General features: G+C 52.1%; 2 protein-coding genes across 3 annotated transcripts; both read right to left on the bottom strand.

Annotated features, from left to right (window-relative positions):
* Window positions 1–556: 556 nt before the first annotated feature.
* Window positions 557–3,476, bottom strand: SERTAD1 (SERTA domain containing 1). Of its 2 annotated transcripts, none has more exons than XM_082438920.1 (2): window positions 3,323–3,476; window positions 557–1,611 (listed from the first exon to the last, which is right to left on the bottom strand). In XM_082438920.1, exon 2 carries the CDS (start codon window positions 1,609–1,611, stop codon window positions 895–897), a length of 717 nt encoding a protein of 238 aa, XP_082295046.1. In that variant the 5' UTR covers window positions 3,323–3,476; the 3' UTR covers window positions 557–894. The 2 variants fall into 2 exon arrangements, with proteins under 2 accessions (XP_082295046.1, XP_082295047.1); XM_082438921.1 differs by lacking the exon at window positions 3,323–3,476 and adding an exon at window positions 2,938–3,261.
* A 6,680-nt stretch (window positions 3,477–10,156) lies between these two features.
* On the bottom strand, window positions 10,157–13,995 carry SERTAD3 (SERTA domain containing 3). The gene is made up of 2 exons (XM_082438926.1): window positions 13,805–13,995; window positions 10,157–11,422 (listed from the first exon to the last, which is right to left on the bottom strand). The coding sequence occupies exon 2, from the start codon at window positions 11,414–11,416 to the stop codon at window positions 10,820–10,822; it is 597 nt and encodes a 198-aa protein (XP_082295052.1). The 5' UTR covers window positions 11,417–11,422; window positions 13,805–13,995; the 3' UTR covers window positions 10,157–10,819.
* Between the last annotated feature and the right edge of the window lie 2,048 nt (window positions 13,996–16,043).

Raw genomic sequence — 16,043 nt, 5'->3', positions numbered from 1 at the left:
TTTATTTAAAACTTGCTGGAGTCTCCCTTTCTTCCAGTGTTTTCCTGGAGAGCTGGCTCTCAGCGCTCCAAGGACAGGCTCCATCCAGCCTTTAGCTTTGTGCTTTTATTTCTGGCTCATTCTGAAAGCTCCCATCTGCCCCCACCCCAGCCCCCAAGACACACAGGTAGACTCCAGGCAAGGACTAGATTTCATTTTCAAACAGTGGCCCGGGGCTCCTCCTCCACCACCATGTACACACACGGCCACATCAGGGAGACCTGGCTGAATATGTTTCAGGAGTTTTCCAGAGGGCCAGTTACCAGACCTAACTGGTCTGCTTCTCATACCAAAAAGCAGTAAAGTTTGAAACCTATCTCCTCAAGTGATGACTTCTTGGAGCCTCAGTTTTCTCAACTGTAAAATGGGGCTAATAATATGCCCATATTGTTATGAGGATTAAATCAGTTAACACATGTCAAGTACTTAGAACTGTGCTGGGTGTCCACGGCTCAATAAATGTTAGAGGTTATTTTATCACCCTCGCCTTAGCCCAGAAATAAAGCAATACACAGACTTGAGACTTCCCACGACTGGCTTTAATTTCAAAAAAACTGGTTGGGGTCTTTTCCCACATCAGGGAAAGAGTATACCAAGCTGTGCCTCCAGGGATTCAGCACTGGGCCTGGCCCAATCACATGCCAGCCACTAGGCCCTGTCATTTCATCACAAGGGCCAATTCCAGACTCCCCCCATCAGCCAGAGACCAGAGGACGGAGGTGAAGTTGCCCAGGACTGGATTCTTTCTCTCCAAAGCCCCTCTCTAGGGAAGCCAGCTGTGTCTTTCAAAGGAGAGTTGGTCCAGCCACCAGGCTCAGTTTGGACACCAGATCAACATCCCAGCTCTGGGGGGAGTCAGCGCCCTGGCCCTGGTGGCCGCTCCAGTGCCTGTGTGCCCACCAGCACATCCATGAGGTAGTCCAGTTCGGCCTCGTCCAGCTCTGGAGCTTCCTCCTTGCCTGGCCCATCCTCAGGGCTAGATTTGTGGCCCTCAGAGGCTGGTGCCCAAAGTTCACTGTCATACATGGATGTGTCAATGTCCTCAAACAGGCCCTCAAGCCCATCGTCCAGCAGACATCCAGTGGCTGGGCCGAGCAGGTCCAAGGCACCCAAGCTGGGTGGGGCTCCCCCAGTGGGGCGGCCTGGTGGCCCCTCATCTACCAGGGGCTGGGGAGCCTGGCTCAGGCCCTCAATATGGCTGAGGTCCTCCAGAAGGCTGGCCATGGAGGCTGAGAGGGCGGCATCAGAGCTGGCCAGCAGGTTGTCAGCTATGCCTGGGGCTGTAGGCGGGCTGGGCACAGGTGGCAGGGCAGCTGTGGGTGCCATGGACGCCTGAATTCGCCGCAGTGTGTTCACTACGAGCACCAGGTGCCGCAGGTCCGGTTCACTCTGCCGCAGGCTGTGGTGCAGCTTGAGCACTGAAAGGTCAAAGAGGGAACTGGAGGCCACGGCTGGGGGTGCCTGTGCCACTGCTGGGTGGCCAGGATCCAGCCACCAGGTGTCGACTGCCAGGGCTTCTTTCTCCTCCTCCTCCTCCTCCCGCTTTCGCTTCAGGCCCTTGCTCAGCATCATCTGTGGGGAGGGAAGAGTCATTCACTTATGGACAGCCAATGTGAAGTTCGTACCACTGCTGTCCGTGTGATCTTGGGCAAATCACTTAACCTCTCTGAGCCTAGGCTTTCTTAGGGAAACTTTAAGACACGAATGATAATTGTATCTATTTCCTAGAGTTGTTTTAAGGAATAAATGAGATACAAAAAAGCACTTAGAACAGTGCCTGGTACATAGCAATTACTCCTGTGAATAAGTACTATTAATAATAACTATTAAAAATAATAATAATAATAATAACTATTATTATTTATTTCTTCAATGAACCATGTGAAATGTCCAATATTCAACCTTTTTTTTTTTTTACCCACAAAAGCAATTGTTTCACATGGTTTAATCAAATATTTATTGTCTACTAATACTATCAGACAATAGATAAATAGACAAATACAGGAAATGTACAGATGGTGCTAGGAAGATACTAAAAGTTTCTGGAGAGTGGTCAAGGAAGGCTCCCCTGAGGAGGTGACAACTGAAATGAGCCCTCAAGTATGAGAAGGAATCAGCCATGGAAGAACCAGGGGGAAGGCATTCTGGGAATAAAGAACAACAAAGGCAAAGAAAGACCTAGAGGCTGGATGAGTTTGAACTGAAAAAAGACTCTGTGGTCAGTGCACAGAGAGACAGGGGCTGAGGGCTGGGGAAGAGGGGTTCCGAGAGTAGGCAGAGGCAAGGAGCTTGGATTTTTATTGTGAGTGTGGTGGGAAGTCATTGAAGGGTTTTGAGCAGGGAGAGTGGTGTTGTGGACTGATTAAGTTTCCAGAAGATCCCCTTGGTTGCTAAGAGGAAGGGGTGGGGGGACGGAGAGGGGCGGGGGGGCGGCGGGGAGGGTGGCCCTGAGATCCATTCGAAGGCTACTGCACTCTTTGGGGTCGGCAAAGATGGTGACTTGGGAGTATAAGGCGGTAGTGGACATGGAAGGAAGTTGGTCGAGTCAGGATTTATTTGGGAGACAGAGTGGACAGAGCTTGCCGGAAAATCCTGATGGGCACGGGGTTCACGGAGAGAAGTTTGAGGACACACTTTCCCCGGGGTGGGTGCCCCTGAGCCAACCTGCTTTTTTAAGCCAGGCACCCTGCAGGTACAGTACCCAGATCCTTGCCCAGCAGAACTTTAAGAGTGACCCCTCACACTACTCAAAACTGGGTCCTCGCCTCCTTCCCAGCAGACCCGAGCATCCGGAACCGCAGGAATTCAGCCCCCACCCCCGACTCCGCCCCCCCCCGGTCCCGGCGCCCCCTAGCGGCACTAGGCCGGCTTTCCCCCGGGTATTCCGGTTCCCCATACCCCGGGACCCTTTACGCTGCCCCGCGGGACGCGGTCTTTCCTGCTTGCCACCCGGGACCTTGCGTGCCGGGATCCCCGGAGAGCTGTTCTGCCCTCTCGGCCTCCGCTCGTTTCCGGAAGGCAGTGGAGGCTACTCCTCCCGAAGCGGCGGCGGCGGGGGCGGGTGAGTCACGCAGCCGGAGCCAGGGAGCCGGCGCCTCCGCCCCCTTCCCGGGCTGCGGCGTGATTCACCCGGCCTGGCCGGGGCGGGCGGCACAGAGAGGCCCGTGCGTCTCGATCCCGGGCAGCCCTGGCACGCACCTGCCGGACCCGGGGATCGAACCTGCCAAGGGACCCCGCGGCCAGTACCCCTTCTTTCCCAGGCCTCTTCCCTTCATTTACATACCCAGCTCAACAGCTGCCAATCAGAACGAAGAGGGAGCCACCCGCAGCCAATCAGGAAGCGCTGGCGGCAGCATTGCTCGCCCGCTCCCCTTCAGCAACCGGCGCCTGAGTTGAGAGACGCAGTTCTGACTCCGGCTCACGACTCCAGGCTACTGACTCCCCTTAGCTACCGCCCACTCCCGTGGCAACCCCGCCCTTCATCCAGGGATTGGTCCTAGACGGTGATGGGCGGAGCCCGTAGGGGGCAGGTTCGAAGAGGGAGGAAGTTGGCTTCAGGGCGCATGTCCGGGCAGCTGCGTGTGGGGAGGGGGGAAGGTAGGGTGGCTCTTTGCCCTGTGGGACAGTGGTGGGTTGGGGCTTTTGTCTCCTAAGGTGCGGGGCCCCTCACACCTGCCCACGCACCTGCCAAACCCAGTAACTGAGCTTCTTTCGCACCCAGCCCCAACAGGGATCTACACTCTAGGCTAGCTAGGCCTGGGTTCAAATTCGGACTCACACTCACTCGGTGTGTGACCTTGGTCTCTGAACCTACAAAGTCTGTTAAATGGGGGTCTTCTTGCCTACCTCTTGAGAGTTAGGAAAATTAAAATAAGGTAGTACCTATAAGAGCACTATATCAGGAAATGCTGGGTAGTTGTATTCAATCGTGGTTACAGGCTGGAGTGGGAGGGTGAGGGTGGGATGCCACTGGAATCCCACCCTGGGCTCCATTCCCTAAGTAGCTGTTTGACTTTGGGCAAGTGCTTTAGTCCCTTAGGAGGGTCTCAGTTTCCTCACTTTTAAAATGAGAGAAATAGCGTCTGGCTCAGAGGATTGTTTTGAGGATTAAATAAAACAATTCCTGCAAAATGCTCAGAGTGGTGTGTAATGTGTCCTTATTTTCAGTATTAATAGCTGTTGTGGTAATAGCACAGGTGCTTAGTTCAAGTGAGACATTCAGGGTGGGGCGCAAGTAGGCAGGAGTTTAATACTTGTCGGATAAACCGACAATGGGACTTAACCTTCTTCAAGTAGCTCATTTGCTAACTCCTCCTATGGGAAGAACTGTTTGTGAATAAAACTCCTGACCAAAGTAAGATATCAAAAATGCTAACTAGGGCTTCCCTGGTGGCACAGTGGTTAAGAATCCGCCTGCCAATTCAGGGGACACGGGTTCGAGCCCTGGTCCGGGAAGATCCCACGTGCCGTGGAGCAACTAAGCCCGCGAGCCACAACTACTGAGCCCGAGTGCCACAACTACTGAAGCCCGCGTGCCTAGAGCATGTGCTCTGCAACAAGAGAAGCCACCCAATGAGAAGCCCGCACACCGCAACAAAGAGTAGCCCCCGCTCGCTGCAAATAGAGAAAAGCCCGCGAGCATCAACAAAGACCCAAGGCAGCCAAAAATAAAAATAAATTAATTAAGTTTAAAAAATGCTAACTAGACTGGTTGATTCAGGCAACCGTTATCAATGATGCTCACCCCTTAGGGTAAAAGTTTAGTGGGGAACAGGATCTTGACAGCTTCCAAGGAATCATCCCACAGATTCCTTGCTAACTGCAAAGGGGGAAATATCCTTTTATGTTGTGGAGGTGTGATGCTCAACACCTTAACCATGTAATGAAACTTTGTATCCACAGCAGTGTCACCTGATGTGATGAGTTAGGAAGTACACAACATTCCTTGTGGAGTCTCCCTGTTAAATTTCATAAACTGAGTCTCATCAGGTGTCTAGACCCAACCTCCAGCTTATATAGGGAACAGAGAGTGACAAACACAAACAGGGACTTCCCTGGTGGTCCAGTGATTAAGTCTCCACGCTTCCATTGCAGGGGGCACGGGTTCAATCCCTGGTCAGGGAATTAAGATCCCGCATGCTGTGGGGCACAGACAAAAAAAAAAAAAAAAAAAAAAGTTTAAATATAGGGCTTCCCTGGTGGCGCAGTGGTTGAGAATCTGCCTGCCAATGCAGGGGACACGGGTTCGAGCCCTGGTCTGGGAAGATCCCACATGCCGCGGAGCAACTAGGCCCGTGAGCCACAACTACTGAGCCTGCGCGTCTGGAGCCTGTGCTCCGCAACAAGAGAGCCCTCGATAGTGAGAGGCCAGCGCACTGCGATGAAGAGTGGCCCCAGCTTGCCGCAACTAGAGAAAGCCCTCGCACAGAAACGAAGACCCAACACAGCCATAAATAAATAAATAAATATATATATATATATATAATTATACAAGGAGATTAAAAAAAAAAAAAAAACTCAGCTAGAGTACCTGCCACATAGGGTTTCTGCAAGAGTCGAATTCGCATGTACAAAATTAAACACAAACACAATCAGACAAAAACAGAATATGGGACATCTACAGCACAACTGGGTTGTTCTACCAAAAATTCAATTTCAAGAAATCACAAGAAGGGATTGGTGGGGTTGAGGGGGAGGAAGTTTCAGAATAAAAGATACTATATAATTTCTTTATTACAACCAAATAGGCATGTGAACCTGCATTAGATTCTGGTTTTGATTTGGGCGTAAAAACTTCTATAAAAGACATTCTTGAGAAAACTGGGAAAATTTGAATATAGACTGAATATTAGATGATATTAGGGAATTCTTAATTCTCTTAGATGTGAAAAAGGATTGTGGTTTGTAGGCAAGTGTCCTTACTCTCAAGAGATGTCTGCTGAGCTATTAATTAGGGGTAGAATGTCAAGATGTCAGCAATTTACTCTCCAATGGTTCAGCAAAAAATGTACATACACATCTACAGGTAAAGGAAACTTAAAATGTTGAAAATTAAATCTAGGTGGGAGGGTATTCAAGTGCTCAGAAGACATACTTTTTTTCTTTTTCTATCATTTCTCTGTGCTTGAAATTTTTCATAATATAGAGAGGGTAAAATGCTAATCTGCTAGGCAAATTCACATAATTTCCCTCGCAACCTATCTTTTTGGCCTGGGAAAAAGGAGACTCAGAGTCTCCAAGTGGCTCTTTCCAGGTCATAAAGGGAAGAAGAGCTCACAGGAGTCTGAGGAGTTTGATTAACATGTGTTTATTGAGCACCTACTATGTTGTGGGCACTTTTGTAGACAATGGGGCTACAGCTCTGGAATCGCCTCACAGAGCCTCTCTTCTCATGGATGAGGGGATGGATGGGGTGGAAAAAGAAATACGAAAACAAATAAATTGTGTGCCAGGCACTGTTCTAGGCACTGAAGATATGGCAGTAAAATTATAAACAAAAATCCCTGATATGAGGAGGTGGACAATAATAAACTTAATAAAGCAATTACTTAGTATCTTAGAAGGTGACAAGTGAAAAGGAAAAGCAGAGCAGGACGAGAGTAATGAAAGGGTGTGCAGTTTGGACAGGCAGCCAGTGGTGGCGGAGGGGTCTCCGAAGAGGTGACATCGAGTAGAGACTTGATGAAGTGGGAGAGGTAGTAAAGCTCTGGAAGAAGAGTGTTGCAGCCAGAAGAAGGGGCCAGTGCAAAGGCCCTGGGCTGAGAGGTGCTGTCTCTGCTGCCAGGGAAGAGGTCAGAGAAGTTTTCAGGCCCTTTAGAGCAGGGGTCCCCAACTTACAGGCCGCGGACCGGTACCGGTCCCCCGCCTGTTAGGGACCGGGCCGCACAGCAGGAGGTGAGCGGCGGGAGAGCGAGCAACAGAAGCTTCATCTGCCGCTCGCCATCGCTCCCCATCGCTCCCCATCGCTTGCATTACCGCCTGAACCATTCCTACACACACACACGCACGTCCGTGGAAAAATTGTCTTCCACGAAACCGGTCCCTGGTGCCAAAAAGGTTGGGGACCGCTGCTGAGAGCACTCTTTGGACCTTTGTTTTTCATTCTGAGTGGGATGAGAAGACCCTGAAAGATGAATAAATGAGGAAGATACTTTCTGCTTCTGTTCAGTTGACTTGGAGAATACAAATAGGACGGGGTAATAGAGAGGCCGGGAGAGAGATGCCTGCAGCCAGGGTGGTCCGGGAGAGTCTCCCTGAGGAGGTGACATTGGAGCTGAGACCAGAAAGTGGAAAAGGAGCCAGGAATTCAAAGGGCTCGGGGGAGGGAAAAGGAGAGAGCCCGGGCCTTGGGAAATGAAACCAGAAGCGAAGCCACTGGCCAGGCAGCCCTGGGGCGGAGCCTCCGCCAGCTGGGGAGGGAGGGGGGTTCGGGGGAGCGCCCCGCCCCCAGCCGGCCGCCCCACCTGGCCCCTGGGGAGAGGGGAGGCGCCGGCGGGGCTCCCGGGCATCCAGCTCGGGGCGGAGAGTGGGCAGGTGGGAGGGACCGAGGTGGCCGAGGCCCATCCCCCACCGCGGGGCCGGTGCGGGGAGGGCAGCTTGGGGAACGCGGACTCTGCCCTCAGGGACCCGGTTCCCTCTGCAGGGCCAGCCTTTCCACTTATCTTGCCAGTTTCTTGACGGCTGGAGCTGGGCCTCTCTGAGCCTCAGTGTGATGATCTGGAAAGCTGGTGTGCTCCTCATTCTGGACTCACTGTGGTCCTAACAAGCTCCATGATTCCTCTTCACTCCTGTATCTTTAGGGCAAAGAGAGTCCATGTAAAAGTGAGTCAGATCTCCTTCCTCCACTGCTCAATGCCATCCCATGCCTTCCATCTCACTCAGGGTTCAGGGTAAAGCTCAAATATTCCCTACGGGACTCCCACAAGATTCTACGTGATTTGCCCCCCTCAACTCTTTCTCATCTCATCTCCTAGTACTCTCCCCCTTGCTCCCTCTACTCCAGCCACACAGACCTCCAAATGGTCCTTCAAACACTCCACTCATGCTCTGACCACAGGGCCTTTGCACGGTGTTCCTGCCACCAGGATTGTTTCCCCACGGATTTACATGGCTCACTTCTCACCTCCTTCGGGTCTTTCTCAAATGTCATCTTGTCAGTGAGGCCTTCTCTGGCCATCCCATCTAAACAGCAGCACCGCCATCACTCTCCTGCTTTCTCTCCACAGCAGTTATCACCCCTGGACAGACTACATTTTACTGTTTATTTCAGTAAACAGTACACACCCGTGTATTTTTCAGCCTTCTCCCACCATGATGCTTTATGAGAGCGGGAACTCTGTTTTGTTCATGTGCCTGGAAGAATGCCAGGTCCACAGTAGGCACTCAGTAAATTTGAGCAATATTGGAATACTTGGTGTGCATCAGACGCCCTCTTACACACTTGGCATGATCGCTCAGTGAGGTAGGTGTTACTCCAGGTCTTGAGGGTGGGACATGGTGTGTTTGAAGAACAGCAGAGAATGGTGTGGGGGAGATGAGTTGAGAGAGGTGGGGAGGCTTGGCCATTGCAAAGTTGGGAGTTCGCCTTCTCAACAACAGCAACAAAAATTTGAGTGCTTATCTGTGCCAAGCATAGTTCTATGCACTACAACATGACCCCTCTCTCTGAGAGATTTCTCCAACAGACCAGGAGCCTAAGCATAAATGGGTCATAAATAACTTGAGATTGGATAGGTGCTACTAAGAAAATCAAACAATGGGAAGTGGGCTGGGTTGGGGGTGCACCTGGTCATGTTGAACTAGGAAGGGCAGGGAAGACCTCTCTGAGAAGGGGACATTTAGATTGGTGAAACTATGGAGGAAGTGTCCTCTGTGCTGTTAACAGCAAGTGCAAAAGCCCTGGGGCCACCTGGAGTTGTGAGGGAGGGGAGAATGGGAGATTAAACTGGGGAAGTTAGAAGCAAGATTGTCAGGCCTTGCAGGGGTTGGGGTTTTATTCTGAGTGTGAGAAGTCACCAAAAGTTTTAACTAGGAGTTAGACACGATCCACTGGGCATCCACATCTCAGTGTGGACCCCATGTACCTTCTTGAGATCCCTTGACCACCTCCTCTTTCTCCGGATTGGCACCCACCTGTTACTTACCCAGCTGTTTTCAGACTTAGATGCAATGCCCCTCTCAGGGTGAGAATCTGGCTTTGAGCCAGAAAACAAAGGCAAAATCCCCCTCCTTTCCCTGTGTATTACACCCAGGTGCAGTTCCTCCTTGCAACCCTTCTAGAAAAGTCCCTAAGTGCTGTGTAACCTTACCTGCTGCCATGTCTTCAAAGGTCTTTGTGGAGGCCTAGCCAGTGCAGCAATGTATCTTTTTTTTTTGGCTGCACCCCTTGCATTGGAAGCATGGAGTCTTAACCCCTGGACTGCCAGGGAAGTCCCTGCAGCAATGTATCTCAACACATCTTCCCTGGCCTCCCTTTTTTCCCCCTCACTCTCACCAGCCTGGGCTTGCACCTCTTAAATAAATCATTAGAACCATTAACTTTACTCTGCTTCCTAGCCAACAGTTTTCTAGAAAGATCTGCTGTGAGTACTGGGGGTCTTTGGGCATTTTCTTTCTCCTCTGGGCCTCACCAGCACATTTCATGCAATGAAAGGGCTGACTTTTACATGCCAGAGGGCTCTATCATTTGACATGTAATTCATGTGACCCAGTTTCTCTCTCCTGTGTCCACCCATGTGTCTGGGGAATCTAAATCTACCAAGAAGCAACAAATACAATTGTTAAGAAGGCTCTGGAGGTAGACTGAATTTGAGTTCTAGCTCCTTGGTCCTCATTCTTCCTGGCTGTGTGACCCTGAGCAAGTGACTAGGCCTCTCTGAACCGTAAGCTCCTCCTATGTAAAACGTGGTAACAGTATCTATTTCTGTATAATCATGAGGATTAGATGACTTAATTCAAATAAAGTAGGTAGAACAGTGCTCTTAAAAAGCATTCAATAAATGTTATGTTTAATAATACACCTGCCCCATCTTTGACAGGGAAGGGGTACAGGAGTCTAGGGAAATTAGCAGGTCCCTCCCACTAACCCACTGAAGTTTAGAAACTTTAGGCAACACCACTCCTTCCAAAGTACTTTTATTAAAAAAAAAAAAAAATCATTACAAACAATCAAAAAACAAAAACAGAAACAAAAAACCACCACAAAACCCGCCTTTCTTTTAAATAATGTGGCATGGAGCAGTTTGGTTTCCACCCTATTGCACGTGGTCCGGCCTGGTCATGAATCAGGAGGCTGCTTGGATTGCGGTCCTGTGAAGGAGGTGGGGTTCAGCCTGTGGGGAGGAGGCCAGCCCCTCCCACTACCTGGAGGTGCAAGAGGCAGAGGCTGGGTTTCCATAGCAATCAGGCGCACATCCCTGTCATCCTTTGACAGGCCCAAACTATCTTCCCTGAGGCCCCAGTGGACACAAGGGGAGTAGGAACTGGAGCGAAAGGCAGAAGAAATGTGGAAGTGGGAAATCAGACTCCCAGAAACAGAGTCTCATTAAGGCATTTGGAACAGATAAATTAATTCAGGAAGACCCACCTTCACAGAAGGTTGCGATAACCAGACACACACATACATGCGAGACAATCTGGAACCCTGAAATGGGAGGAAGGAGGCCACAGCCACTGCTTAGAGCCCCCATCAAAACACACACACACACACACACACACAGTTGCATCCAGGGATTCAGCCCACCAAGGCTGCGACGAGGAAGAGGCACCCCCCGTCAAAGTTTTAGGATCCCAGAATGATTTCCATGATGTGATCTAGTTCATTCCACTCCCAGGACCCTGGGGCACAGAAAAGGTTGTGAGGAGGCTCTGGTGGGGCCAGTGAAGGCTCCTTCTCCACTGCAGATGTGTCAATGTCCAGGAAGAAGTCATCCAGGCCAGAGTCCCCCAGGTACCGGGAGCTCAGAGCTTCTAAGAAGACTGGATCGGGCTGGGGCAGCACTTCATTCTGGGGGCCCGGGGGAGCCACTGGATTCGGAGGGGGCTCAGTCTCATCCATGGAGGTCTCCAGCTCCCTGAGAATAGAGCCGATGGTGGCCGACAGGGAGAAGTCCTCCTCGCCCAGGAAGAGGGGCTCTGGGGGCAGGGCAGGTGCAGGAGTCAGGCAAAGCGCAGCTTGGAGCTGCTGGAGGGTATTGTGGATGAGGACATGCCTGCGAAGGCTGGGTGCTCGGGGGCCCAGGCTTCGCTGGACTTTGTCTAGGGAGATACGGAGCAGGGCTTGCTGGTAGCTCCGCAGGCCTGCTGGACCCCAGTCCCACTTCTCATCCTCCTCTTCCTCCTCCAGATCTGAGTGTTTCCTCTTCAAGCCTCCTACCATGATGCCCTGTGGAGAGAAGAGGGGCAAGTTAGACATACCAGGGCTAGTTCAAACCCTGAATCTCCTGTATGGTTGTTGTTGATTTGTAATGATCCAAACTTCAGTTTCTGCATCTATAAAATGGAGATAGCATGAATCCCACAAGGCTAAGGAGGAGAGTAAATGTATATGATTAAGAAAACAAGATCTGGAACTTCCCTCGTGGCACAGTGGTTAAGAATCCACCTGCCAATGCAGGGGACACGGGTTCGAGCCCTGGTCCAGGAAGATCCCACATGCCGCGGAGCAACTAAGCCCGTGCGCCACAACTACTGAGCCTGCGCTCTAGAGCCCGTGAGCCACAACTACTGAGCCTGCGTGCCACAACTAATGAAGCCCATGGGCCCAGAGCCTGTGCTCCGCAACAAGAGAAGCCACCGCAATGAGAAACGTGTACCACAACAAAGAGTAGCCCCTGCTTGTCACAACTAGAGAAAGCCTGTGCACAGCAACGAAGACTCAACGCAGTCAAAAATTAATTAATTAATTTTAAAAAAGAAAAGAAAAGAAAACAAGATCTGGGGGGCTTCCCTGGCGGTCCAGTAGGTAAGACTTCGCCTTCCAATGCAGGGGGTGCAGGTTTGGTCCCTGGTTGGGGAGCTAAGACCCCACATGCCTCGCGGCCAAAAAATAGAAAAAAAAAAAAAGAAAACCATAAAACAGAAGCAATATTGTAACAAATTCAGTAAGGACTTTAAAAATGATCCACATCAAAAAAAAAAAAAAAAAAGAAAATCTGGACTTAAACAGCTGGGTTTGAATCCCACTTACTTGCCCATGTGGGCTCAAATAGTGAATTTACCTCCTTGAGACTCAACTTCCTCATCTGCAAGATGAGGATCCTAACTCAAGTCCCCCTAAATCTTAAAGCTGTTCTTTCCACAATACCCTTCTTCAAATGTGACATACACAAGACAGGGGTTGAGTACAGAGACCTGGCCTCAAAGCAGAGAATCCTGGGTTTGAATTCTGCCTTTCACACTGCTCAGCTGTGTGATCTTGGGAAGTAATGTGAAATTACACACTTAATGAACAAGAGTTAGTTGCCATTTATTCATTCGATATTTTATTTGAGTGCCTACTATATTCCAGCCACCTGGAGCCCTGTAAGGGCACTTATCTATGGACACTCTTCTTTCACAGGTAGGATGTTTCTGTCCATGCCCTCTCGCTAACTGACTTGGGAGCGCGCCCAGTGACAGTGAAGGAGCCTCCCTCATGCCCTCGAGGGTGCCTTCAGATTCTCCCAGGGGTCGCCCCGCAGGAAAACTTGCTAGAACTCGACTCAAGCCAAGCCCCGCCCCTACCGGCCCATCCAACCAGACGTCGGCCCTGTACAGGCCCCGCCCCTTTACGGAGTCTCCTTTCAGCCTTCGGACACGCCCCAATTTGGCCCAGAGGCTTCTGGGAAATGTGGGCCAACAGCCGCCAGGTACACGCACTGACGTTGAGCACGCACTACAATTCCCGGAGGGCTCCGCACGCCGCAGGGACTAACCTTCCCCGCCCTCCCCCAGGGCATGCGCAGAGGGGCCCGCAGTACGTGGGGGAAGGGAACCCGGACGTCCAGCGGCCGGGCGCCGGCCGAGCCCCGCCCTCCACCGCCTCCAGGGCGGAGGGTCTGAGCTCCAAGCCCGGAACACCCCTCCCCCACTCCAGACTCTGGCTCTGAAACTGCTTTTCTTCGGACCGCAGAAGGTCCTGGATTTTCCCCTCAAACTGCTCTCGGGTTCAGAGACCCAGACCCCCACATAATGCTCAAAGATTTACAAATGCTCTACGACGCACTCCGTTGGGGACACTAGGTATCTCAATTTTGAGACCTTCTCCCGTCAACTTCCCCTGTTCTCCCGTCTTTCAAACGCTTCTCGACTTCACCTCCATTCTCCCCCTCTGGCTCCAATACCTGACAGGGAACTCTCCCCAGCACCCCCTCTCCGACACGGCGTCTTGGAGATCAAGAGTCCTTGCCCCTAGTTCTCGCGCTTCTCCAAATGCCTGGGATCCCAGCCCAACCCCTCACACCTTTTCCTGAACACTAGAACCCCGAATTCAACCCGTCCCGGAGGCCCGAATTGTCCTAATCTTCAGATTTCCTACCCCAAAAGTTCCTTCTCTACTTTTCTTGCTTCTCCAAACACCCCATGTCCCAGCTTCAAACTCCCTTCACTTGAAGATCCTGCCACCAAAACTTCGCCTTCCGTCCAGGATCTCGAAACTCCGGTCCCTAACCCTCTCCTTAATCTGCGCCCCCTACTCCCGCCAGTACCCCACCTCCGCAACTCTCGGAGGCGCGCCTCCACCTCTCCCAACCCAAGGCAGATCCCAGGCCAGGCCGCCACACCTCACCTCAGCTACCAGGTTCGCAATGACCACCTCCGGGAACGCCCGCGGCTTTGCGACCCTCCGGTGCTGGGTAGGGCCCTCGCTCACCTCCCCGGGGCCTCTCAGTCTGGCCTCAGGCCCACCCAGCTCAGCCCGGGAGCCGAGCCGCGAGCCACGATTGGCTGGAGTGCTGCCCGCCGCGGGGCGCGGATTAGTTGGGCGGGGCCACCAGGCCGTCGCCAGGAGACGCCCCACCGGTCCTCCCCTCCCTTGCTCCGCGGACCATTTAAAGGATTGCAACTAGCTGGGAGGCGGGGCCACGTCTCTAGAGTGGAGGGGATATCAACGCTGTTTCTTTCAACTCAGTTACTATCCTCGCTCCGAGGTCGTCATTATTGCTACTATCTCTTTCTACTAGCTTGGACCGCGTCGCGGAGCAAGAGTGGCTGGCACTCGTCACTCCAACCCGTTTTCCGGACGGGCGGGGCTGAGCCTCTCGCTGGGGCCGCGCCCCCTGGGTTCCGAAGGCGGACGCTGCGGGGCGGAGGAGGATGACGCATTGAAGACCAGCCAATAGTTTGGCGCGGCCTATGTTGCCTGGGCGATCGCAACCCCGCCCCTTCACCGCCCCTGTTCTTCTGCCCCCCCACTTTAGCCCGCGGCCTTCTTCTTATAAGGACTTTTCCGCAGCGTGTCCTCTGGTGGTGCCTCATACATCCTCTCGACGCCCCATCCTTCCTCTCAGAGTGGCAACCCCTGCTGCTGGAAACTGGTTCATGGCTCCCCACTGTCCTGGGGACAAAGTCCAAACTCATATTTTTGCCTCAAAGCCCTTCAGGTCTGGCCTGATGCACACTCCTCCTTGCTCCCTGCAATCCTGCCACAACGATTGACTTTCAGGTTTCCTAAAATGGCTTCAAGTGCTCTCCACCACCATGAACACAAAGATTCTGTTTTCCTTCCTGCCTTATCCCCAGTGTTTACAACAATCCCAGGTACAAAGCGAGTTGTCAAAAATGAGAAAAATAAAGGGCCTCTGGATCTTTAAATTTGCTTCCCCATCCTGAAAATACACCCTCAATTCCCAGAATTCTCATCAGAACCCATCTCAAAGGATTCCTCCTCTCAGAAGCCCTCCCTGAGGCTCCAGGTTGGGTTAGGACCCATTCTGGACTCCCATGGTGTCCTGTGCTTCCCCTATCTTGGCCTTGACTCCTCTGCCCCTGCCTCCCCCGTCTTGGCCCTGGGCTGTCTCTGTCTGGACTGTGGGCTCCCTGAGGACATGTACCAAGGTTATCTCAGTCACCCACTGCTTGGTCCACAGCATCACCTAGCACAGGGCTGGACACAAAGCAGGCACCCAGTGAAAGTGTGTTAAATGCCCAGACAATGTGACAGAAAGACATAAAGAGGGCAGAAATGAAACAGTGCTAGTGCCCTGAAAGCCTGAACCAGCATTGCCTCACCTCCACGACAAGTTGTCACCAAGGGGCGGAGGAGGCAGTTTTCTCCAGGCCACCCCTGGGAAGGAAGGTTTAAGGCTCCTCAGACCAGTTCTCATCGGTTGGAATGTGTTAACCAAGTCATCCAGCTGTTTGCAGAAGCAGTACATGATTGGAATGGATTTGGGGGGGGGGCGGGGGGGTATGGAGGGCACTGAGCACTGGCTTGCTCAGGCCTGGGAAAGGTGTCTCTAGGGAACAAAGGTAAATTCCAAAGCGGGACATGATGAGGAAGGGGCAATTCTTCCCCTTCCCCCCCTCAGACTTGCTCCTCCAGGGTTTCCTTCTCAGGGTGGCCCCCGTAAAACCCCATCTCCAGGATATAGCCCTAGGCTTCCTTCTGGATGCCTCCCTCCCCTCCCCAACGAACTGTCCACTCAGGCTCCCTCCCGCCCACTCTCCCTTCTCTGCCTCTGGGCACCCCCTGAGTTCCCAGCCTCCACCCTTTGATCCTCTGACCCACCTTCACACAGTAGCCAAGGGAATCTTTACAAAACACAAACCTGACTGTGTCCTCTCCCCACCTCTCCCCTGCTCCACTCCTTGCATAACACCTTAGACTAAAGCTTAAACTTTCTACAATGACCCTGGACAGTTTAGTGTCCTTCGAACAGCCTCTTGGGGCTGACTGCTTCTCTCCTCTGAGCAAAGTGTTATTATCTGTAGGGGATAGATTTTAGTTCTTCAAAGGGGCCATGTGCTCTCCAGCCTCCTGGCCTTTGCTCATGTGGTATCTTCTGCCCAGAATGCTATCACTCCTT

The sequence above is a fragment of the Balaenoptera physalus genome, assembly GCF_965194825.1.
Source record: "Balaenoptera physalus genome assembly, chromosome: 19".
Taxonomy (NCBI): Eukaryota; Metazoa; Chordata; class Mammalia; order Artiodactyla; family Balaenopteridae; genus Balaenoptera; species Balaenoptera physalus.
Note: the sequence above shows the minus strand (reverse complement) of the source record. Positions and strands in the feature narration are given on the sequence as shown.

Coding starts and splice junctions, on each gene's coding strand:
- SERTAD1 (XM_082438920.1), bottom strand. CDS start 1,611: ATGATGCTGAGCAAGGGCCTGAAGCGAAAGCGGGAGGAGGAGGAGGAG.
- SERTAD3 (XM_082438926.1), bottom strand. CDS start 11,416: ATGGTAGGAGGCTTGAAGAGGAAACACTCAGATCTGGAGGAGGAAGAG.